General features: G+C 35.9%; 1 protein-coding gene across 2 annotated transcripts; it reads right to left on the bottom strand.

The window, feature by feature from the left end:
• Positions 1–7,348: 7,348 nt before the first annotated feature.
• Positions 7,349–27,388, bottom strand: LOC121407998 (alpha-crystallin B chain-like). 2 transcript variants are annotated; one of them, XM_041599290.1, is made up of 3 exons: positions 26,984–27,388; positions 14,830–15,160; positions 7,349–7,691 (listed from the first exon to the last, which is right to left on the bottom strand). In XM_041599290.1, exons 1-3 carry the CDS (start codon positions 27,013–27,015, stop codon positions 7,443–7,445), a joined length of 612 nt encoding a protein of 203 aa, XP_041455224.1. In that variant the 5' UTR covers positions 27,016–27,388; the 3' UTR covers positions 7,349–7,442. The 2 variants fall into 2 exon arrangements, with proteins under 2 accessions (XP_041455224.1, XP_041455223.1); XM_041599289.1 differs by lacking the exon at positions 26,984–27,388 and having other exon boundaries at positions 14,830–15,602.
• Positions 27,389–27,474: the final 86 nt, after the last annotated feature.

The following is a 27,474-nucleotide window of genomic DNA, read 5'->3' as shown; positions in this document are numbered from 1 at the left end:
CCAAATTAGATTTTGGTATCCTTTCTTCAAATCGTTTTTGCTCACTCATGCATGAATGATGAATAATTTAAGTAATATCAGATGAAAGAAGGGATTCTAAGCTTTACAATGGTAGGTCATTTGTCTATTGTATTTGTGATAAAGTTATGATAAATCATCGATAAATCTCGGTTTCGTTTTTTCTGGAACGCACTGTATAAACCCCTCCAAAAAAAGTTTGGAAATCCTTGTTTGGCCATTAATTTCTCCCAACTCCCATTCTACATAATGCATATTTTACATCATTCAAAACATCATTGAATTCTCTTTACAACGATACCATGCTTGTTATAATGAACATGCCATCACGAAAAGAACAGGATTCAAAAGTGTTTGATAAGGTCTGAATTGAAAAGCTGCAAAAAGGGAAAAAAAGTTTGGAAATCTGAGTTTGGCCATTGATTTCTTCCAACTCCCAATTTTACACCATGCATTTTTGATATCATTCAAAAGATCGTTGTTTTTTTTAATGATACAATGCTTGTTATGATCATACCTGAATTGAAAAGCTGCAAAAAGAGCAGAAATAGTCATAAATTGTTGTCTGTGTCAATAGAGATGAAACTCCATTCAAATAACCCCCCCTTAATAAGTGATGGTTCTGTGAGGTAACATGGTTTTAGACTTTGAGCCGTGGTTCGTAATACCCATGCATGTTTATTTGCTTTGTAATTGCTTGCGTTTGATTCCATGTTAATGTTGATGTTAAGGTGCATGAAAACATCTAAAAATAACTGCTGAGAAACTCACTCATCACCACAGAAAAAAGAACAGTCATGACAGTGACTTTCAATATTGTGTCATTTTGCAACTTTTTAATTTTGACCTTGCCCCAAATTTCAAGGCACTGCACCTCAATGTGAACCATAATCATATCATGTAGGGTATCATAAAAAATATTAAATATTCTATTTATTGATATTAATTACACATTGAAATCTACTAAAACCGAGGAGGGATAATCGATCAAAGTCTGATTTCCAAACTTTTTTGAGTTTTATATCTGTTTGACATACAAATTACCCAAAAAATTATCCTTTGTGTTCATATTTTATTTGTGAATAATGTGAATAAAGATGGCTAATTTGTAATAAAAACATGCAGGTTCTATAATTCCAGTCTAAAAAAATGAAGGTCATGGAGAATGTATTTAGGGGTCAGAGGTCTATGAACTCATTCCAAAATATCAGTTGAAATTAAGTAAAAAAAAAGTTGATAACCAAGTAACAATTTTTCATATACTGTAATGCGTTGCCAAAAGCAATGAAAAAAAAATGAAATCAAGTATATAATTTGAAATGATTTTTTATCTTAAGTTGCAGCTTTTAATGCATCATAATATCTAAATCAAGGTTGTGTTTTTTTTTTCTCACCAGCGATAGACCGTTCACCTCAATGCTTATAACCGCCCTAAAAGATATATACAATTGTGTGTCGTCGGCATAACAATGACAAGAAACTTCGGGAAAATTATTTTGAGTGCTATTAATAAGGCTGTGTATGATGCAAAAAGCAAGGGACCGAGTCGTGAGCCCTGGGGCACGCCAAAAGGTACTGGGAAAGAATCTGAGACAGTACCATCAATAACAACCTTTTGATGACGATCAGACAAGTAGGATTTGATTCAATTGAGAGCAACACCATTGATACCGAAACAATTATGCAAAATTTCCAAAACTTTGGTGTGGTCTATAGTATCAAATGCGCTACTTCAGTCTAGTAATACTAGAAGAGTGACTCTCTGATTGTCCAATGCCATCAGAATATCACTCATTAATCCTAAGCAGCGCAGTTTCTGTACTATTATATTGTCTATATGCGAATTGGTTGGATGGAAGAAGCGAATTACTAATGAGAAACTGTAAGATTTGTTGAGTGGCTGCACCTTCTACTAATTTTGAACTATATTGTAAGTTGCTTACTGGTCTTAGATTAGAATTCAGGATCTAGACCTGGCTTTTTCAACAGAGGTAAAACTAAGGCTACTTTCCATTCATTAGGAAAATGACCTGTAGACAGGGAGACATTGGTCATAGACGTAAACACAGGAAGTATAACATCAATATGTTGTATAATTATATTTGTTGGAGGTGGATCAGCAGAGCAAGACTTCTTAGCATGCTTAGTGAGCTTCATCATGAGTTTGCCATAATTCTCGTTCTGATAAAACTTTAAATTTATCGAACTTAATTATACCACTACATGACTAATAAGTAATGGACATGATAGAAGTCTTTCCTCTTTGGCCACATAAATAGCTTTTTCAAAGAGCAGTGAGACAAACTGAGAAACCCCTCACATACCACCCTACCCATTCACTTGTACACACTCTCATTCAAATCCGCCCAATCACCCAAGAGTCACAATCACTACCGCTCACACTCCTGCTCTAGCAATTTATTTGCATTACAAAAAAAAGCGAATTGCAGCCCCTGGAAATCTGAAATGAAGAAAAAGTATTTGGTTACAAAGAATAGTTTTGTGACAGTCACGGATCAATGAACAGCTGGGGAGCGCTTCATGAAAGGTGAAAGACGTTTCGTTGGCAGTTATAGAAACAGTACCTCTCACTCATTCAAACTCAATCCAGTTCATCATATTTCATGGACAACTTTGTACAAATGACCTCTCTTTTCTTTCATTAGTTTAGGCAAATTTTGAAATTTCAAAGGAATGTTTTACGTTAGCATTTTGATATAACAGGGTGCGCATACATTCTTAATTCCGAAGCTTCGTTATTCCGAAGGTTCGTATTTCCGACGGTTCGTAATTCCGAAGGTTCGTTAGTCCGAAAACGAAGTGAGGTTCGTAATTCCGAAGCTTCGTTATTCCGAAGGTTCGGATATTCCGAAGGTTCGTTATTCCGAAGGTTCGTAATTCCGAAGGTTCGTTAGTCCGAAAACGAAGTGAGGTTCGTAATTTCGAAGGTTCGTTAGTCCAAAAACTAAATGATTAACGAACCTTATTTCGTTTTCGGACTAACTAACCTTCGGAACAACGAACCTTATTTCGTTTTCGGTTGATCAAACCTTCGGAATTACGAACCTTCGGAATAAAGAACCTTCGGAATTACGAAGTGTAACCAACAGGGTGCAGATATTGCAAAGACCAGAAACGGGTGGGGGTGATCAGAGTTTGGTGTATTTGGCTCTCTAATACTCCTACCGAATTTTACTGTCGCCGTCCCTAGATTTTTGAATAAACGTAATATTTCAGAGATCATTTTTTTGTTTTCTAATTCATTCTTTAGTTTTCCTGTCTTTTGTCTGCATTGTTCATGTTGTATTGGGGCATTTTTCATAAAATCTAAACAAAGGGAAAATTGTTTCTTTTTTCAAGATGGCAAAAAGTTCGTTCACAATCTCTTCGCTGAAACATTAAAAGAAAAAAATGTGTTGGAAACCGCATTACCATGGAGTTATATATATATATATATATATATATATAAGAAGAATTGTAAGAGCAATTACATTCTTTTATTTAGTTATTTTCTCTTTAAGGATATTCGTAGCCTATAATGATTAAGAATATTCCAGAATGTTTCAGTAAAGCATTGTTAGGCATGCCTATTATAAAGAGATAGAGTAATGTTTGTTATTTCTGGAATTTACAAACAATAGACAATAGACTGCTAGTGGCAGTGAAAAGAAAAATAGGATAAGCTATATGTTGTTTACATTGTTAATTTAACTGAGGTCATTCAAGAGTCTTCTAAAATTTGACTGATCTAGAAATTGGCAGAATGTTCTTGTTGTAGACAATACTAGACGCTTCCAGAATAGTGAATGGAAAATAGAAATAGGGAAAAATAGTGAATAAATAGTGAATAGTGTATATAAGCTGGCAGTTTCTTCAAAGACATCATCATATCAGATCAGAACTGAGAGTTTCACGCCAGATTTTATGTCAGAGCATAGTTTATTTCCAACTGGAATACACATTTATCTTTTGTGGAATTATTTGCACGCCATCAATGAACTGTTTGCAGTTACTTTGAGAGTGGAATTCTCAGTTCTCATCGAGATCATCAACGTGTTTAAATGAACGCTTTTCAACCCATGGATTGCTGAAATTGACTGTTAATCATCATCAACATCGTCTTCACACTGCAAGAACTCATTAGTTGATTTAACACCAGCTCAGAATCTATTATGTCCACACCAGAGAATTATTGAAACACCAGTTTGGAATCAAACCGATGTTGTTTTAATACTAATTGGTGTTGAATAAACACCTTTCCGGTGTTAGACCAAATTGGAATTAGTGTTGTTTAACACTTCTCTGGTGTGGAAATATATAGATTCCGGGCTGGTGTTAAATCAACACCGGAGTTTTTGCAGTGCACAGACATTTCAGCTCATTACAGTGATTCTTGTTATTCATCGTGCTCCAACATCAAAATCATCATCGCCAGCATTGTGAACTTTAATTCAAGGAATCTTCGCCAACCAACTTGGATTTTATTTGGATATACTATCATAACTTTGGATTTCACATCTGACACTTCAAGAAATATAAGATCAATATTTATTTATGTTTTGTTAGTTTATGATTGTTATATCTCCTGTAATAAAACAGGGAAATCAAACTTAAAATTTTTTTCATTGTTATTTGTTGCAATATCGTAACAATGGTAATATCATAAGACAGGGGTATTAATCACCTTCAGCGGTATTCCTTCTCTTTGTGCTTTGCTTTTTCTCTTAGTTCTTTTTTTTTGGGGGGGGTCATTTTTTTCATTTGCGCCCTTGAGAGTGACGCCCGTGCCCCCTTGACCCCCTAGATACTATATAGATGCGTCACTGCCACAGTTTTTGCTATATATGTGGTATTCAAGGAGAGACCCACAATTAAAGTGTATGGGCAGTGGTTTACAAACATGTTCTGCCATGCCAAAATAAGTAAATGTGACCACAAAAGAAGCCATTACCCCTCCCCCTCAAGAAAAATGTTGACAACCGAAACGAATATGATATTCAAGTCTAAGGGACATGGACATGGTTTGGTCCTAATATCACAGGATTAGAAATAAAAGTTTTTCGGTTTTTAAACGAATAAAAAAATGACAATAACGACAGTTCAAATTTTAATTTTTCGATCAAAACCTTGTCCAATTTTGAGTGTTTTATTGCAAAAGAACCACGAAATGCTTTAAGCAATAAGGAAGAAATGATATAAATTATACTTTTAAAGCTGAGAATATTTGACACATTAATATTCACAAACATCTACAATAGGCGTTACGTTATTACGGAAGAAAAAGACCAAACGTTTACACTTTCAGACTCTTGAAATGATTGGTCTATAAACGAATAATGACGTGGTGAATGTCCCCAGCCAAAGTCATTGAAGAATATCAATGATTTAGATAGTACTATCAGTTCATTTCGAAAATTTTAAATTTCAACACACATCAAATATTTTGATTAATTTGACCAATCAGTTTTAAGTGTATATAGTCTATTGACGATTAGGCTTGTAAACATGACTACCTAATTGCCAATTTCATCCTACACTATATATGATTAAAAAAATAAATATATATTCAGATTTGAATAGCGCTGTCCTGTTTTATAAACAATAATTTCTGAAATTTCTTAAAATCATCCATTCAAACTTCTAAACTAATTCATTTAAAAAATATATATTTCAGTTACTTTCAATTAGAATTTTTGCAAGGTTTCTAAGATTTTTTTGTAGACCACGCTTCAGTGAAATGAGATCACATGGTTTAGTGATTTTTTTGGTAAACTTTTAGTAATAAATGATATAGCTCGGAGCCAAATAAAAAAGGTTTGATTTGAAATTAGATCTTACTCAATGGAAGACAGAATTCAAAGATTTCTTTCATTTATGTATTGACGCAAAAATTAGATTCAAGTCAAGCTAAGATTTACAGTAGATTTATCTGTGAATTCATAAATAGAAATCAATATTAAGCTAACAAAAAAAATCTACTTGACATCTTTGTAAAACACTTAAAAGTTACAGAATTTCTAATCCTTAACTTAACGATTGCTTCTTGATAAGCCTAGGAATTTGCCCTTATAATTGAAAGTAAGAAACAAGCAAACTCTGCTAATTAACAACGAAATTGTACAATACTTGAAAAAAAATATTTAAAAATGCAATGTATAGAGGCCGATCGCCTGTCCCAATATAGGCTTACCATAATAATTAAAGAAAAGAAACATAAAAAAATATGTCACAGAAGGTTCTCAATAATGATACACCATGTCCCTATCTTACATAGAGTTGCAATCGATTTAAATCAAACTCAAATGAGATTGTTATCAATTCCTATCTCGTATACTTGAGATCAATATCAATAAAATTTCAGCTCGATTTAAACCGATCGATCACAACTCTTTATATGTCGGGGCTCCATAATTATGCAGGAGGTGTTTCACAAAGCGGGTAGTAAAGTTACAATGACATTAAGAAATGTTACGAAAAACTGTTTTATGGCGAGCCATCGAGTTCTCCAATGACTTTAATCACATGACCTAAAATCCGAATAAGCAGATATCAATTAGCACTTTTGTACATTGCGATCTCTCATTTGGAGACGTAAAATAAACTTTTTCTGTTCGTGAAAATAGCTTTGTCACAGTAACGATTTACTACATCGCCCGTTACGACTTTGGGACCATAATGTTTGGACTTTATAGGCTATTATTGTCATTTGTTATAAAGCCTTGGGTAAAATAAATTTGGGAACATATACGGTCATATCAGTGAAACCGAAGTCGGCCCGATAGTGACATGGCGAGATACGTTACCTTGCCAAGTCGACTTTAATACACTCATTATGCTTCGAGATATGTTGTTTTGTGAAAACTGACTCATAATAGTTGTATTTCAACATGGAAATGCGTTATCTCTCCATGTCGACTTACAAACAGTTTTATTTTGGCATGGTAAGATTTTGACAAGTCGTCCTATAAAAAAAAATATGTTGTTATTACGAGATACTTTATCTTGCCAAGTCGGCCCCAGAATAAGTTATGACGACATGGCGAGGTCATTATCTTGCCCAGTAAACTTATAAAAAGTTGACATGGCAAGATACGTCCATCACGTATATCTCGCCATGTCGACATACAACCGACTCTGTAAAAGTCGACATGGCGAGGTAACATATCTCCCCATCCCTTTAAATTTAATGGCACATTAAAGTTTGTAAACCGGGTGAAGTCGGTTTGGAGTTTGTTCTGGTGGCGTGACTCGTATGATACCACCAGGGGCCCGTTTCATAAAATAAAAACTTGTTATTATAGCAAACGCACAATTTCTATAACAAGTCTACTATCAGCCAATCATATTGTACGATTCAAGTAGCTTTAAACTGTTGTTATCATAACAAGTTTTATGAAACGGGGCCGCCAGAACTTTCGGCGATTTTACTTCTTAGCCCCTCCGATGGCTGGCTTACTCTCAACCTTGATGGGGATGTTTTGGTTCTTCGGTTTGGGAGGATTGCGGGGAGCTTGAATAGCCAGGATGCCATCTTGGCCCAACGATGACGTCACAGTGGTAGGGTCGACATCGGGCGGGAGGGTATAGCGACGGGTAAACTCCCGGGAGATCTTGCCGTGGTCGTCCTGTTTTTCCATGTGCTTGCCGTGCACCGTGAGTTCGGTATCAACGATCTAGGAGGGGGGAGGGGTTGATAGAAAAAAATGGATAGATTTGATAGTGTGAGTCGAAGCACCTATAGGCATATAGTAACTATACACAGTAAAATGTTGTTTACATTACATGGCCCGTATTCTGAAGTCATGCAGGTTTATTAACTTAGACCATGGTCTAACTCTGTGCTAAAATTATGGGGAGCCAAAAATTAAAAAAAAATATGATCCTATTGTTTCTTTCTTATGTTTGATATTTTGCTTTCATAACGAAGAAAAATAATACAAAATACTTAATCTATCATTCCCAGACAATTATGAACATTTGGGGTGTCATATAAGTTAATAGCTTGGATGTGTACTGTTAGGGATTTGTGCCCTAATTGGCTCTCCATAGATAAACCACAACTTTAAACCAGGGCTTAATTTGAACCCGAGTTCAGAATACGGGCCTATGTGTACAATGCTGTTTGCTATATATATGGACTATACAGTAGTTGTTTAGTATTATACAGTAGTTGTTTAATAGTTTAAACAGTGTATGATTTATTTAATTTTAATATCCTGCTGTCCATTAAATAAAGCTTGATTTCTTAAACATGTTTTGATAAAATACTGTACAGTTCATATATCAAACAACGTTGTATAAAAGTTTGAACACAGTTTTTATTGTGTATATCCAATCTTGCATCAAGAGCATTGCTTAATTTTACCTTTATATTACCGTCATCAATAACGTAATGAACCCCCCCCAAAAAAAAAAAAATCCCTTTCCTTTTTCCCCTTTTCTCTTGGTCATTGAACATTTTATAGGCCCCAAGCCCTATTACAGGCATATATGCTAGTGACCCCGTCATCATCACCATCCTCATCATCATCATCATCACCATCATCACCAACATCACCATCATCATCATCATCATCATCATCATCTTCATTATCGTCATCCTCACATCATTGCCATTATCATCATTTTCATCATCATCTTCCTCGATGCATCATCATTATCATCATTACTATCATCGCAAGCATCGTCATCGTAATAATAATAGCCATACGATATGTCGGGGGAGACGTCTGCTAGAAAATGCCTTCTCCGAATGAACACCCAAACGTACGCAAGAAACTTCTAGTGTGATGACTGCACGTATAGGAATGTTGGCCCCCATGCAATTAAATCAGCGGGGATCATTTACATTGCCCTCACGAAAATTCCATTAAAATTGGATGCAGCACGTAACACTTGAGGTATATGAAAGTGGATACTGACGGATGGTGCTTTATACTATTAAACAGGAACTTCAACTTTCACCACCCCAAATAACAAATAATAGAAAATCATGTATATAATTATATTTTGAGATTTTGAAAACCGTCATGCAAAAGTATGGTCATAAATTTTCTAGTAGTTCTTTATCAATCCACCCTCTAGTTTGGTTAGGCCTACTTGACCATTTGCATATTCCTTCTCTTTCCCTTGCTATTTGTATACGTTCATTGTCATTGATTTTTGTTAAAATCTATTTCTTATTAAAAACAAATGCTTCGTACACATACAAAGTAAGTATCACAAAACATGTATGCTAGCCTACATCTAATTTTTCATTTTCCTTACTTCTCCTCTCAAGAGTTGAAAATAATTGTTCCATTTTTCACGTGTGCACAACCAAGGATAAAATGTATTGAGGGATGGTCCGGGTTGAAAATATTTATATATAAATAAATAAAGTAAAATTGACAGAGAAAAATGCTGAAAATTTCGCATACATTCGTAATTCCGAAGCTTCGTAATTCCGAAGGTTCGGTTATTCCGAAGGTTCGTATTTCCGAAGGTTCGTAATTCCGAAGGTTCGTAATTCCGAAGGTTCGTCAATCCGAAAACGAAATAAGGTTCGTAATTCCGAAGGTTCGTTAATCCGAAAACGAAATAAGGTTCGTAATTCCGAAGGTTCGTTAATCCGAAAACAAAATAAGGTTCGTAATTCCGAAGGTTCGTTAATCCGAAAACGAAATAAGGTTCGTAATTCCGAAGGTTCGTTAATCCGAAAACGAAATAAGGTTCGTTAATCCGAAAACGAAATAAGGTTCGTTAATCCGAAAACGAAATAAGGTTCGTTAATCCGAAAATTAAATAAGGTTCGTATTTCCGAGAATGAAAATAATTCATTTTGGTAACAAAAACGATGTTGTCATTACAAGATTCACGATATTATGCAATGATAGTAATAACGATCGATGATGTGTGTTCGGACCAAAGCATGTATTTCATTAAGAATGGCGCCCTGATCAAGCATAGGCTAATTTCGATTTTATCTGAGCAATTGCTGCCTATATAAGCAAATGGTTTAATTAAAGATGCAGGGGATCAAGTGTGTTGGAAGCGTGCGAGCAACCTCTAGATAATAGGATTTGTATTGGAGAGGATGTCATTTTTAATAACAGCTTCTGCTGGTAATAAAAATAAAAATAATACTGATCCTTGTGAGATGTTGAAAGAGCGAATCGCAAGCTGAAACTAGTAGACATTTCATGTAACAAGACGTGAAGTGAGCATTCGGAGCATTTTTTGTAATCGTGAGAAAGATGTGTATCTTTCTAAAGAATTAATGCGAGGGCGAGTTTTAATTTGTTTATATACTGACCTGGGGCCTGTTGCATGAAACTTTTTACCTGAGAAAACTCAGGTTGTTTTTACAGGAGTTTAGTTTGCCCTGTGCTAAAGTATATAATTGGCGGAAATCAGACTAACCTTAGTTTTCAGTTTTTACCAGAGTTTTCTCAGGTAAAAAGTTTTATGCAACAGGCTTCAGAAAGTAATCTTTTAAGGACTGCATTTAGTCACTCATGAATAGAATATATATCTCACGAACTATATAATGAGAGCGCGAACCGCAAGCTTAAAATTTGTGATATTCCAACCTGAAAACTGGACATTTCATACTTCTTTTTTGTAACCAGGAATAGAATGAGTTCCTCAATAAACAATACTTGATGCGAGCGAGAAACGTGAGCCAAATTTTCCCGATTTTCCAACCTGAAAACTGGACATTCTATAGCATTCTTGTAAAAAAAAAATAATAGCTGGGAGAATAGTTTTCAGAACTGAAGTGGCTTCCCTGGGTAAATGATATCTATATCAATATCATCATTCTAGGCCCACATGAAATTTCCAAAAGTTTGAGCACGTGATTCGCTCGCAACATCTCACAAGGATGCCCTTTTCACAGTATTGACCAAAAAGGTGAATTTTACATCTTCAGATTTGACTTTTTCCCCAAAACCGCTTGCTCTCTACGCTCGCAGAAATGAAACGTAAATATATAACTTTAGCATGTTTAGTGATCACTTAAAAAATTGTGCTCAATTTAGTTACTACAAAAACACACAACCTCTTTACACAGATGATAATCTAATGGTGAAAATATCCGTTTGCACCAAATTGCCCCTATTGGCCCCCTTTTTTTTTTACTTTGCCCCCCCAAAAAAAAAATACGTTCCGCCGCCATTGGCTAAAACACGCATCGTCTTCATGGCTAACTACAAAAAGTTCTTAAAATGTCCCCTTTAGATCAGATTAGAGCTTATATATTTAAAAATTATGTTCGCGCTTCTTGCTAGCAGTTATTATCTAAATTTAGTTACATAGGCATCTCGCTTTGAAGATCACAAACATATTGCCCATCACATTAACAAAAATATAGCTCGCGCTCGCATTATTTAAAAAGGGTTTATCATGTTATTACATATTTACTTTATTTTATAAGGATAAAGCTAATTATTGACTGTTAGGACTACCCTTTCAAAGAAACAAACAAAAATCAACTTTAAACTGCCGATCAAGGAAAATATGGCTAAAAAAATCCCCCCCCCCTCTATTTGACCAAAGTTGGATCCACCGGGAGGGAGGCAGGGGGCATCAAAAATGGAATAAAAAACAGGGGAATTAATATTTTCCAAAATGGGAAAGTTCCTTTTTCAAAAATAAATATGCCGTTTTTCATGTTTTTTCGAAATAAAATACTCTTTTTAAAGTATACAAGTTAAGTTAAGTTTTCAGGCTGGAATATTGAAAAATTTCAGCTTGCGCTTCGCACTCTCATTCGATTGGTGAAATATGCATCCTAAAGAGGTCACTAAATGCTTTCTTTAACAGGTTCCTTTTCTGGTCAGTATGTTTAAGCTCGCGTTTTGCGCTCGTGTTAATTCTTTAGTTAGATGCACATCTTTTTAATGACAGCAGATTTTTAAAAACTAATTTTCATTTTTTATTGAAATAACCTAAAGTTTAGCTTGTGATTCACGCTCGCAACACCTCGCAATAATGCCATTTTAAGAATAACTGACCACAAAAAACGTTATACAACTTCTCCTTTGAATTTGTTTTACAAAGCCGCTCGCTCATTATACTCTCTCCCGAAAAATAAAGCCTAAATATACATTTTGCCATAATAAGAAGTCACTTCAAAAAAGTTATTCTCTACTTAATCACTATCAAACAGACAATGACTTCAAGCAGATGATAATCTTAAGGTGAAAATATCACCACAGTCCCAATTTTGACGTATGAGTTTCATTTTTTGGCTTTACCCCCAACGAAAATTCGTTCGGCCGCCCTTGCCTTCCCATCCTCGTATGATAATTGAACGGCAACAGTGTCCCCCGCCCCCCTCCCCTTGCCTCTGCTTTCCCGGTTTTCATTTTTCGGATTAACGAACCTTATTTTGTTTTCGGATTAACGAACCTTATTTTGTTTTCGGATTAACGAACCTTATTTCGTTTTCGGATTAACGAACCTTCGGAAAAACGAACCTTATTTTCTTTTCGGATTAACGAACCTTATTTCGTTTTCGGATTAACGAACCTTCGGAAAAACGAACCTTATTTCGTTTTCGGATCAACGAACCTTCGGAATAACGAACCTTTTTTCGTTTTCGGATTAACGAACCTTCGGAACAACGAACCTTATTTCGTTTTCGGATTAACGAACCTTCGGAACAACGAACATTATTTCGTTTTCGGATTATCGAACCTTCGGAATAACGAATCGTCGGAATTACGCCACAAATGTTCGGATTAACGAACCCTTTTTCGTTTTCGGATTAACGAACATCGAGGTATAGGCAATTTACGTGTTTCGGAATTACGAACCTTCGGAATAAAGAACCTTCGGAATTACGAAGCTTCGGAAATACGAAGTGTAACCGAAAATTTCATCAAAATCGGATAACAAATAGCGAAGTTATCTGATTGAATTTTGAAGTTTATCAATATTTTGTGAAAGCAGTTATATGCACATCGTCATGAATATTCATTAGGTGAAGGTGATGATGTCACATTCTCACTTTCTTTTTTCTTACACTATTACATGAAATCATACATTTTTTTTTTATTTTTCGTACATATAAATGATGTGTCTCATTATGAAGAAATAAGTTGCAGCAATAAGTAACTAATTCATTTAATCAGTACTGCTGTCAATCCAATTGTTTTAGCACTTGGTAGAATATTTTTAATAAACCTAATTTCATATATTTAAAAAAAAACAAGTTGGGATATGACATAAAATGCCCACCTAACGAATATTCATAAAGACATGCCTAGAATTGTTCCACCGGAATAATGCAAATCTTTAAAATTCAATAACTTTGTTATTTGTTATCCGATTTTGTGGTCAAATTTTCAGCATTTGTTCTGTGAATTTTACTCTATTTATTGAGATATAAATATTTCCAGCCCTGAACCATCCCTTTAATGGCCTTGGCGTTGTTTCTACGCAAAATACATGTACATTATAACGTAAATATGTGGCGGCGTCAACACGAGTAACAGAGGTGCGTTATACCAACACGGTAAAAATAACAGTTAGTGTGTGCACAAACACCCTCATCGAAATACAATAATAAAACATTGTAGTATTGCATGGTAACCGTGAAAAATGTGTACAGTGGGATGGTTTTATACATCGGTGTGGGTGTGTGGGGGGGGGGTGGGGAGGAGTTTCTTGACTTTGGTAGTATGGGGATATATTTCGGTATACGGTAGTTTGGACACCATTCATGTAATAGCGGATTGATATTTAAGTGACTGCTGTTCTTATACTAGTTCACCGGCCGAATATAAGTCCACACCAACCTATAGCATTCGTTAAAAAATCTTTTATTCATTGTTTGTCTTATAGATTTAGGACATCAATCCACAAATTACATAGGCCTAAGAATTATCATACAGTATTAAATTTATATGTTATAGATTTGCATGATTTGCTATGGAGAAAGCTAAGACAATAAATACGTGACTGCCATGTATAGTTGTCCACATTCAGAAGATACATGAACCTTTTTTTGATTCCTCATTTCGATTTAAATTTTGATCTTATTTTCCCACAAATACGGAAATAAATGGGTATAATTTCTTCTGTAAGAGGTCATAAAGCTATTGTTAATGGGAAATGATTTTCTTAAAGTGATTCAGCATTCCCGATAGAACATTTTTATTTCAACCATCAGTAAGGTATTCACACAACATGCATAATATTCAGGGGCCGCGGAACGGTTTTGAAAGCGGGTAGGGGGGCTGACCATGCAAAAAAAATCACAATCAAATTGTCATTTTGCGTTTTTGTACACTATTTAGGAAAAAAGGGGGGCTGAAACCCCCATTCCCCCCCTTCCTTGATTATCCAATCAATCAAAGACACATTATGACCATACAAAATACACTAGCACATGGGAGGCACCAGGGGTATTTTGATAAAGGGGCCAGACTTCCCGAAGGGAAAGTCCATTCTTGAATAATAGGATTATTGAATTTAAGAGTTACATGACCAAGGCCCCACTTTTTGATAGTGCCCCTTTTTTCTGTTCTTCCCCCTTTTTTTGGGGGGGGTGGGGGGAAGTCACAAGGAAAGTTCGGTGTTCCTGGTAGGTGTTTCATAAGGCTAATCGTAATTAAGTTAAGAGCGATTTTACGTGGGACTGGTGATCTTTTCTTAAAAGCCAACTCAACATCAATGTAAATTTGGTGTATATCATACCACAAGAATAGATCACTAGTACTAGTAATTCGTAAAGTTGCTCGTAACTAATGAATAGCTTTATTAAACACCTACCAGAACCAGAAGAAATGAGAAATTAAAAAGAGGGCCATTAATTTTTTTTACCTTGATTTCGATGTCCTCCGGGTCAAAGTTACTGACGTCGACAGCCACTTTGAAGTCGGTGTCCGTCATCATGACATCCCCCGTCGACACGGGAATGGGTGTCCTCCCCATCCTCATCGGAGGCATGCTGGCGACCTCCATCCTCCTCGAAGGCACCATCGCCGTCGTCGGCCTCGATGTCACGTAGTACTGCGAAGAACTCGGGTGAGCCGGGAAGTCCCCGAAGTCGTCCTCGAAATGAACGACGTCGCCGAAGCGTTGCTCGAGACCGAGTCGACTAGGCATTGGTTGATGATCCCATCCGCCGTCGTCGGTGAATCGACGTCGAGAACTGTAAGAATAATTGTAAGGATCTCGTCGTAAGGCCATTCCAAAGTTTTGATTATCGGGCTCCAGGATTGCGAAAGCAAAGCGAAAAATGGACCGAAGAACTCAGTTTAACTACAGTGTGCTCGTAGTGTTATCGTAATATAATCGTAGTGTGAACGTCGTATAATCGTTCTTAAGTCCAAAATACAGGAAACTGTTAATAAAACACGAATTGTTTCCCTTTGGTGAGATGTTCAGAAAACTCCCAAATATGACTCGAAGTGGGATAGGTATGATCAAGAGAAGTATATACACCAAAAACTAGAGCGAAAGTATATAGGTCCTCCAAGATGCAAAATAAAATATTGGTCCGGATAGTAAGAGGAGTTAGAAGCGACCAGCACTTGATGTAGAGAATGGGTGTGAGTGTTAACGGTAGTTCTCTACAACTGGAGCTGGGTTTTATTCCCTCCTACCCTGCATTGGTATCTAGACCATGCAATGAATTCCATCCACCTGACATCAGGCATCAGAAAGGGAGACGGAGGGGGGGGGCGACCGTCGAGATGAAGGGTGCAATTAATACCGGGGAATGATAATGGTTATCGTACATCTATGTCATGACACTCTCAGAAATGTTTTGACGGGCCTATCGTTTTGGTAAGCATAATCATATGAACCTGTACCAACTATTGGTAATTGAATATCTATATTCGTTTATTTCATTTTAGCCAACATTTAAACGTTTCTAATTATTATTAACCAAACTGTTTTATTTCTGAAAGTGTATATTCGTTCCAGAAATAATACTTGTTGAACAAAATAGTGGTGCTTTTAAATGCAATTACACTAATGGATTATGAATCAAACGAGGATTGAAATTAAAGGACAAGTCCACCCCAACAAAAACTTGATTTGAATAAAAAGAGAAAAATTCAACAAGCATAACACTGAAAATTTCATCAAAATCGGATGTAAAATAAGAAAGTTATGACATTTTAAAGTTTCGCTTCATTTCACAAAACAGTTATATGCACATCTCGGTCGGTATGCAAATGAAGGGAACTGATGACATCACTCACTATTTCTTTGTATTTTATTACATGAAATATTTTGATATTCTCGTCACTGTCATGTTAAATGAAGTTTCATTCCTCCTTGAACACGTGGAATTCCATTATTTTAACATTTTGTGTTTTAGGCAAGGAGGTCCTAATCATCAAATTCGTAAATATTGAAATATTGTATAATTCAAACAATAAAAAACAAAAGAAATAGTGAGTGACATCATCGACTCTCTCATTTGGATGTAACTGGCTCGTTCAAGTAATTATTTTGTTAAGAAACTTTGAAATGTCATAACTTTCTTATTTTACATCCGATTTTGATGAAATTTTCAGCGTTGTGCTTGTCTGATTTTTGTCTATTGATTCAAATCAACAATTTCTGAGGTGGACTTGACCTTTAAATGGTCTAAGACAATTGTAGCATAATGGAGTATGTGTTAAAGTGAGAGAACTGTGATACCAGGGAGGGAAGGTGGCAAACAAGAGAGAGAGAGAGAGAGAGAGAGAGAGGGGAGAGAAAGAGGAGAAGACCACGAAGAGCAGAGTGTGAAATAGAAGATTAGAAGGAGTGAAACGGAGACATAGCAAGGGAAAGAGAATAAATTTTTTTTTTAATCAGAACGGAGTGACGTCACTAGTGCAATGCTTTATACAAAGGGGGAGAGCGGAGAGAAAAGGAAAGAAGGGGAAAGAGTCAATAGGACTCCGACAAATGTGGTAGAAAGGGGGTCGATTGTATCATGTCACTCCTAAACACACAGCTCTCTGATGGTCCTATCTATCATAAGCATGTCAATTACTGGATGGAATATAGACTAACCGTGTCAGATTCCAGAAATCCCGACATCCACCCTAGGCCGCTATAAAATACCTACACGCCTTGATAAAATATTTCCAATAACCCGCCGCTGGTAGAGTGGTGTTATGGTCGGATGAAAGAAGCTTCATCTTCGATACAGAGGTGAATTGGGGGATATAAGAAGAGGATGTTCCTCTAAGAAATCACTTCATACACCCTAGGTAGCTACAAATACCTACACGCCTTGATATACATCCTCTCCCGAATAGGGGGAATGTTATACCTACAGCAGTTAAGTGTTAGGTTTCCCTTTTGGCCTTCTGCCTCTTGGCAAAATTGGAGAAATGAAATCGTTCTAGGACCCCGCACTTTTACCCGTTATGGCAATCGTGCTTTTTCTGCTCTTGCCCCTAAACTCTGGAACAATCTCCCCATCTCCATCCGTAATGCATCCACTGTCGAATCTTTCAAAACACTCCTCAAATCAAGGAGCTGTGTTGGAAGATCCTTGCTCAAATCTTACCTCATTAAGCAGTCCTCTTAATTCCATATCCTTTTCTCTCTCACTGTATTTTGCTACTTCTTTTTTTTTCTTTCCAATGAAAGAAACTGTTGTATTAAGCGCTATATAAATGTTAATTATTATTATTATTATTATTATAAACCAACAATTTTGAGACGTGCCCTAACATTCATTCCACGTATACATTTTATTGGCGTCTGGTTAAGGTTAAAGTGGACATCATTCAAAAAATAATATCGTACTATGACAGTAAGGAATGTGTCATATAAAGTATTCATTATCGCAATCATTTATACCCAATTTATATCATGACATAATTATTATACAAATTTAATTCTACTATTATATACAATCCATTATTAAGTCTGTTTCACGGCGTGTCTCACTAAATATATTAATCTACAGAAGTCGCGGTCAGGGGAACTCTGATCAGTAACATCTGTTTTTTCTTTGTTTTCCCGTCTTTTTTAATATAAAAGGGCCTTTAACTATCTCATATAAATCTCTTGAAAGAATCCCATCAAGAAGGAAACATTAATCATGTTTATCCTGGATCTGAATCGTTTCTTGTCGGGTATGTTCCCCCATTGAGAAGTGAAATCAAGCACAAGCATTCACCCAATAGATATTTCGTGAAGATATGCAGTGACTACTTCCTTCATATTAGCCATTCCTCATTTCATTTTAAAAGGACACTCTATATAGGCTGAGGAGAATTCGGATGGAATGAATAGAGTGGAATCAAACAAGCCAAGCAATGAAAATTTATTAACAAATCGGATGGAAAATGACGCAGCTATGGAAATTAAAATTAAAATTGAATAATTTTGGTTAAATTGTGACTGAGGTGATGCTCCCATCCTCCAGGTTCTCCGCTATGGTATCATGTGAAATTATAATCATAATCATTTCCTATAGAACGAAAAGTGAATTAATACTGACTGTAACATTATAAATACTGCAACTAGAGTTTTTCTTTACCAAACGGTATGTTTATACATACAATATGTCACAAAACCTAAATATTCAAAATCAATCATATTCAGCGATTTATCAATAATACAGCTATATAAATTGTGAATCCTTCAGATCTGAAATAATTTGCAAATATATATATATTTATCATTACAATTTTACATTTTAATCGACATTTCTTATTCAAAACGCATTCGCATTTCGTATCTCAAAATAATTTTCCACCTTGTTTTATTAATACTTGGAATTTTGTGATAGACAGAAAGATAGATAAGATTTGAAATATAGAGAGGGGAAAATGGGAACCTAAACATTTATGCATTACCGAATGAATTAAACGAATTAAATAATTTTATAGAAATAAATATGTGAAGATTATATTTGTTATAAAATTGATAGTAACCGTGCATATTGATAAAATTGAAACAATTTTCTTTAAACCTCACCTTAATTGTTGTCTCCATGAAAATATTGAAAATAAAAAGAAAGAAAAAGATTTGTAAAAATATGATAATGATATATAGCAAAGGTATGTTTTTCTATGTTTTTATTCATTCAAATAATAAATTTAAATCGCATTTAGCATTCTAATGTTTATTACACCTTTTTGTATAATATTGGAATGCACTGTTTTCTATTTTAGTTTACAATTCACAATTATGAGTGGTAATCATGAGTGGGAATTGGAAATTCTAATCCAAACCTCGAGCTTATAAACCTATAATATCATACGAATGTGAGTGATTCTCTGAGTTAAAGCCTTTAATTTCCCCCTTTAATTACTTTATTCTTTCTATAAAAAAATCCTTCTCAGCTCTAAGTCTCCGAGTAGAGCCAATAAAACCAGTCTGAAGAGCTTTCCTGAGGCAGAGCAGTAAACTACACATGATTAAAGGGATGGTCCGGGCTGAAAGTATTTATACTTAAATAAATAGAGTAGAATTCACTGAGCAAAGTGTCAAAAATTTCATCAAAATCGGACAAGTAACAAACTTATTGAATTTTAAAGTTTAGCAATATTTTGTGAAAACAGTCGTCATGAATATTCATTAGGTGGGCTGATGATGTCACATCTCCACTTGTTCTTTTGTATTTTATTATATGAAAATAGGTTTATTCAATTTTTTTCCTCCAAGAACTAGAATTATTGGATTGACATCTGATTTAGTGCATTAGATATTTATTGCTGCAACTTATTTCATTATAAGGGAGACATATTCTTCACACAAGTATGAAATAATGAAAAAAATATGATTTTATGTAATAACACAAGAAAACGGAAAGTGGAGATGTGACATCATCAGCCCACCTAATGAATATCATGACGACTGTTTTCACAAAATATTGCTAAACTTTAAACTTATCCGATTTTTAATGAAATTTTCGGCATTTTGCTCAGTGAATTCTACTCTATGTATTAAGATATACATATTTTCTGTCCGGACCACCCTTTTAATGCTGTACTTATGCCGTAATCTACGTCGGATCTGAATGTATTCTTCCTAAGCTTTGGGCGCGAATAATGTAGATATCGATATCTCGCTGTACCCCTCTTTTCGAGCCTCTCGTCTGGTCTGTGAGAGCCTAGCAAGCAGAACGAACGTCTGCAAATGAAAGTTAGCTTCTGTTTCTATCATCCAAGAGCGTGTCACACAAAACTTGGGGCTTGATCTTAAAGTTCATGTGCACATTTGATTGTACTTAGTGATCGATGCAAACGATCGTAAAGATCAACATTGCGATCAATGGCTAATCTTTGTAAGACGTGACCCATATCATATGACACAGTCCGTCGTTATCGTTAGTGGCATGGTGGAGTGAAGTGATGAGTGAAGGGCCAGGGTGATTTTAAAGAGTATAGGTCTATACGAACATGACAAAGCAAAACTTAATTGCAGTTTGTAATGTAATATGCAAGGAACTCGAAAGGTTCACTGGGTTGATTCGCAACCCATAAGCAATCTTGATTTAACTTGATTTATAGTTATTTATTTATAGAATCAATATAAAAAATAGATTTGTCATATTAACAATATTCCCGTGAGCTTTAAATGACAGAGTGTACCATTACGTTAGGAGATGAAGTCTGAGCCCCGGTGTTTGTTTAATGTGTAGAAATTGTAGTTGTCCCCCAAGATGTGAACAACTGACGGGTCTGCAATCCTTTTCTAACCCATTTTAAAAATAGATAGAAAGCGCTAAATTTTGTCCATTTAGTTTTCTCAATAGGGCCTAGGCTTTAATTCATAAAACGGCTACAAGGCGGCAAATTTGTATACATTTTGCACAGCTTTGTTCACCATGAAGAGAATGCATGTATTTAGTTAAGTACAAGTATTAATTTATTGTTCATAATTGGAAATTCTTCTTGTTTACATGCCGTGCAAAATGATAGACAACAAATTGTATAAATTTAACATGAACAATGGAATCTACATTTGGAACATGACAATAAACATAACATAATATCTTACATACATGTAATAATTCATAACAGAGTATTTAAATAACATGAAAGGCGTTATATGAGTTCACTGAAATCATGAAAAGACAATTATTGGATTGATTAAATTGTAATAAAGGGTGAAAACAAGGTTAGATATAATTTACATTTCAGGTGAGTACTACTTATGTAGTTGGGTAATGTATTCAAGTATACTTGCTAACATGGATCATAATCAAATCGGGAGAGGGAGGCAGAAGAGGAAGAGAGAGAAATGAAATGGGAAGGGAAGAGAGAGAAGATAGAAAGAAAGAAAGAAAGAAAGAAAAAATAGAGAAAGAAAGACAAAGATGGAAAGAAAGAAGGAAGAAAATTAAAGAAAAAATGAATGAAAGAAAGAAAGAAAGAAAGAAAAAATAGAGAAAGAAAGACAAAGATGGAAAGAAAGAAGGAAGAAAATTAAAGAAAGAAAGAATGAAAGAAAGAAAGAAAGAAAGAAAGAAAAAGAAAGAAAGAAAGAAAGGTGAGTGAGGCGGGAAGGTATACTCAAGCCATTGAGTTTAAGAGACGGAGAGAAGTGGGTTCAAACGAGTTAAGATAACGGGTGGTATTTGCCTTGACAGACCACCATCGTTTTCCACAAATTAACATAACATAATGGATACTTAGAAGATGTGATTTATCTCTAGATACTTCGACTGCCTTATTCAGAGTTTACCAGCGTTGTCAGCGTACGCACCCCTTCAATCGCCCTAAAGATTTCAAATTAGTCTTGTTCCCTCCACTGCCCTTATATTGGGCCCCTCTTGTAAATCATGATGCAAAATGCATGACTAGAACACATAATCTGAATGGGTCTTGGCCTATCATTCTGGCTGATGAGATATACAGCGACGAAGAAGGGAAATTGGATGGAAATTGAAAGGAAATTTTTTGGAAAAATTGCCATTCACGGCAATGATTGGTACAGCAAATCGAAACGAAGGCACATCAATTTCAGGATATGGTGTTGTAAATCAAATTGGAAATCCCCTGAATAACGGGGGGGGGTATGGTTCATACTATTAGAGACCAACTGAGAGGGTAGAGGCAAGACGAAGGGGGGGGTGGATGGTTCTTCCAGAAATAAGGAGACAACCGGTGTACGTATGCTTGGCGCGTAAAGTAGATCTTCATAAGATATGAAGTGATTATGGTCGATTGTCCAAGGGTGTTTGTGTGTGTGAGAGAGGGGGGGTCGATCAAGAAATGAAACAACTAGTGTACATATAGGGTGTTGTTGCCGATATAAAGTGACTCCGATCGTCAAAGAGAAAGAGAGAGGGAGGGGGGGGGGGAGATGGGAGGGAGGAGAAGGGGCTAAAATTTAGGAAATAATGACACAACCAGTGCACTTTAGAGTGCTGCCTAACAAATCTTCATATTAAGTTGAGAAGTAATTTCGATAGCCAAAGAGAAAGACAGACAGACAAGCAGACAGAGAGGGGGGAAGTGATGGACTTATACAAAGCAGACGAATTTGGTTGATATTCGGCTATCAGCTATCAATCAGCCTGATCACCAAAATCATTAAAAACATAGATTCATTTGTAGGGGTATCTGACGATCCACCACTTGGTCACCATCGAGCACACATTTCCTCTAAATCTAAGTCTCCAAACAGACACAGTAGTCGGTGTGGAATTAAAACTAAATAAACACCACCAGAGACAGATCGACTAAAAATAAATGTCTACGTCCCTTGAAAAAAAGCTCCTTTATACAGAAAATCTCCCAGTTCAGGGAATTGAGATCACGTATAATGATAAAGTAGCCAAGAAGTATAGACTGAAATTGAGACGGATGAATTTATTGCTTCTAGGAAAGGAGAGTCTTATACATATTGTGATCATTTTGTAGTAAATTAGGGCAGATGGTAGGATAACATCAAGGTTTAATCGTTCGTTAATCTCCACCGTGTGCTTTGAAATAGAAATGGAGCTGCCTATAACAAGGATAACAGAAATGCAGAAAAAAGGGGATGGGAAAAACAGATAAGGACATAAATACGATATCGATTATATATATGGTGATTAAGAGAGGGAAAAGAGAGAGAGAGGGGGTGGATGGAGGATTTTCTATTTAAAAAAGTAGAGAGTAAGACCTACCTAAAAATAATCAACCTACTATTTCTCTATTTTTCATTTATTAGAATATAGAGAAAAACGATGACAAGAATGAATCAGTACACCCGACATTAATCTTATTATGCCGTGAAGACCGTCAGGCGAACTAGCCCTTACTTCATAAGATTTTATTAAAGTGCTACTTGCGATGTTGCATTATAATCAGATGTTCCCAAGCAGCCAATATTCCCTCGTGAAATATATCGGTAATCGAGGGCATCCAAATTAGAAATCGATAACAGCGCATCTGAGGATCGAGGTAACATAGTTTCAGATGAGATTCTTGGGTGGTAGTAAGATGGTGACGATCATGACGATTGAGAATGGGAATGAAGGGGAAGAAAAAAGATACCGGATAGAGATTTCAGATTAAGAGAGAGAGACAGACAAACAAACAGACAGACAGAGAGGGAGGAGTAGGGGAGATAGAGTAAAACGAGAAGAAAGACAGTATGATAGGGAGGGAGGCACAGGACATGGTATAAACATTCCTCTACGATGAAAAAAGTCATGAACAATTAAAGTAACGTTGCAAGGTGACAGTCATGTCGTCGTTGTTGTTGTTGTTATTGTTTTGGTGGTGGTGGTGTTGATGACGACGACGACGATGATGATGGTGGTGGTTGTGGTGATGAATGATGTGATGATGATGGTGATGATGATGATGATGAAGATGATTATGTTTTTGTTATGGTAATGAGGATGATGATGCTGTTGATAATGATGATGATGATGGTGGTGGTGGTGGTGGTGACGACGATGACAATGATGATGATGATGATGATGATGATGATGATGATGATGATGATTGAAAAGGCCACGAGAGTTATGATGGTGATCACAATGATAATGACCAGTGTGTAATAAAGATATTTTCGTGATAAATCATCATTACCCTTGCGATCATGACATTGGGGCTGTTATTGATGATGTTGATGATGTTGACGATTAGGAGGATGATGGTGATGATGGCGATTATGATGACGATGCTAATTATGACAGTGAAGGTGATAATGATGAAGGGGGAGGAGTAGGGGAATGATGATGTTAATCAATGGGGATCCAGGGGCGCACAGCCGGCCCGTGCCCTCCCCCTTTGAGAGGCACAATTAAAATGTATAATGTAAAAATGCCGTTAAAACAGAAGTGTGACCCCCTTTTGAAAGTGAAGATCTTTCTTTTCTTTCTTTTTTTTTGCTTGTCAAATTTTTCCTCGTGAAAATGTGCCCCCTTTCGAAAAAACCTATATCCACCCCTGATGATATTGACAACAACGACGATGATGATAATCTGCTGCTGCTGTTAATGATGATGATGCTGATGTTAATGCAAATATACATATGATGACAGTGATGACGTCGGAATCCACGATGATTTTCCTAATAATTAACGTGGACCACGGTATCGCGGCCACTAAATAATGATACCTGATAATGGAGGAACTAACCTCTATCAAATGTTAATAAAAACTAATCCAACAATAAACGAAACATACAAGCCTACCTAAAACTGAAATGCACAAGTGTATCACCTACACGCCTGATATTGTCATTAAAATTGAAGGTGACTTATATGTGTCTCATCGTTGTTTCATGGGGCATGCAATAGGCAGGGGCGGATCCAGTATTCATACACGGATTTTAGACAATTTGGTCAATTTCTCTCAAATTATTAATGAGAAGCAAAAGTATCCAAAAAACCTTATCACTCCGAAATAGAAGACTTTGTTGCCGTAAAGTATCTGGTAAGCAAGAAAATAAGAAAAGAAAAGGGGGCAACTGCTTCAAAGGGGGCGTGTCCCCCGTGCCCCCTCTGAGTTAGTCCACTTGAATAATGAATTTACCTCCTGGCATCGAAGATGAGGAATCCGTCTGGCACTATATGGCTTACAATGACTATAGCAATTAACCTCACTCTGCCATTAATGGAGCATGTTCTAACTCTGTTTGAATTAATTATGGTGTTTTCAATGAGAGTAGCGGGAAGGATGATAAGGGAATCGAGTACCCCCCCCCCCCCTCCTCCCTTCCTCAACTTCACCCAATCATACCAATCCAATCCGCGGTTTCTCTTTGGCTACACAATTTCGGTTATTTATTCGATCGGATGATAATCCTGGTCAGATGATTAATATGATTAAGACAAAATTGGGATGTGTTGAAAGCTTTTTTCCGACTTAAAGGTAAAGTTCAAATATCTGGTAGATTCTAACAAACAATTTAGTTATTTTTTTTTTACAATTTTTTTACCACGGACTTGGGTTATATTCACCAACAGATCTCGTCATAGACCTTTGCCAGGAGCCTTTCCCATTTCTGTTTGCGCAGAAGCCTAAATTATGGTTGTGCTATAGGGCACACCTACTTTCTAAATAAATGAATAATTAATGTTCTTCACAGACGTGTAATGATATTCTATCGATGTTAGTCATGTTAGTTATAGAATTATGCTTAATACTTTACCATGGATACACAGTTGATTAATATTCATTATCCCCCGGTTATAGTGCATTATTTTTATTTCCGTCATCAGTTAAGTCACATTACATTATTTTGCTTTAAAAAATCATTTGCTTATAAAATAACAAATTATGAATACCCGTTTGAATGTCATAATTATTCAATCTTGATCACTGTCCATTATTTCTTGAAATGTATCATTCAAATTCGGAAAAAGTACGCTAAATATAAATCTATATATAATTATGTATATATATTAAAGAACTTGAAATCATGTCTGTTTTGCAAGCTCTTGTGAGGCTCCATTATTTCCATGAAGAAAATAAGACGTCACCATGCTGCGAAAATTGAGAAGATTCTTGAAGGACGGTCAGGGGCTTACACAATATTATTTTATTGTAGAAATAAATGAATAATATTGTTCAGATCGTCATTTATAGTTAGTATGTCACTGGACCATCGATCCAGAACGAGCATCATTTCAGCATGTGGTATGGGTTCATGATTCCATAAAAAATTGGCACAGTTCTCGTTTAAAAAAAACAAACTTAGGATGAAACAGTTGCAACAGCTCGCCAATTTTCGGAAAGACCGCCCAGCTGTTCATTGTCATTTGATGGGCATTGTCAATATATTTACGGTGTACTTGAAAAAGTCTTGCGTCGCGATTGAGAAAAGATAAACCCTTGCAAAGAGTTTCTGTATCTGCAGAATGACTCATGTAGGAATTCGACAGGGCAAATTTTCGCTGCATAACGCCAAGCTGTTATAACCAATAAAAAGTTGTTTTGAATGAAAAGAGAAAAGTCCAACTAGCACAACACTAAAAAAATCATCAAAATCAGATGTGAAGTAAGAAAGTTATGACATTTAAAGATTTCGCTTAATTTCACCAAACAGTTATTATGCACATTCTGGTCGGTATGCAAATGAGGGAACTGATGATGTCATCCACTCACTCTTTCTTTTGTATTTTATTGTATGATAACAGGAAATATTCTATTTTCCCCCTCATTTTCAGGTGAAATAAAGTTTTATTCCTTTCTGAACATGTGGAATTACCATTGTTTTAACATTTTATGGTTCTGCCAACTTGCTCCCTATTTTGTAAAAATTGAAATATTGTATAATTCAAACAATAAAAACAAAAGAGATAGTAAGTGATGGATATCACTGACACGTTAAAATATATTTTGTGAAAAATAAACGAAGCTTAAATTTGTCATAACTTTCTTACTTTACATCCGATCAAAGTTGAGACATATGGCCGATCCGGGATTTGAACCCACAACCTCACGATCAAGAGTCCCGCGGTTAACTTATGATGAAAAGCACACATCATCTCATATATTTAAGCTAACTGTAAAACGTAATAAAATCCACACATTGAAAATCCATGATGTGATTAACTTACCTACTGTGCTTAGTGACCACTTTCCTTTCCATATTGTATCCGCGTATTTTCAAGAAACTTGAGAGAGGAAGTGATAAAGAATTCTTTCTATATATAGGTCGAGAGAGCAGTTCACGAGAGAGATTCTCAAAAAAATATGGTCAACAGGCTGGACAAAATGCGACGATCGTAACTATATTACGTACTATTAGAACGCGGACGATACTACGCACAGAGTGGCGCCGCGCCTGACTTCAAATGGCGGGATGTGAAACCTGTTTTACAAATCGAAGACGCCAAGCAAAGCAAAGGTCCTATAGCCACTGCCCGGAATGATATTGCACGTTGCATTAAATTTGGCCAAGTTACTGATCGAATGAATTTCAACTTTGTGGTTTTTATATAAGAACACGTTCAGTTTATTTCCAGTTTTACTTATAGAGTCCTCCGCCCCCAAATAGTAAATTCCAGAACAGCACTATATGTTTATTCACACTTCAAATTTTTCATTT

The sequence above is a fragment of the Lytechinus variegatus genome, chromosome 2 (genome assembly GCF_018143015.1).
Source record: "Lytechinus variegatus isolate NC3 chromosome 2, Lvar_3.0, whole genome shotgun sequence".
Lineage (NCBI taxonomy): Eukaryota > Metazoa > Echinodermata > Echinoidea > Temnopleuroida > Toxopneustidae > Lytechinus > Lytechinus variegatus.
This window is presented reverse-complemented; position numbering and strand designations above follow the sequence as displayed.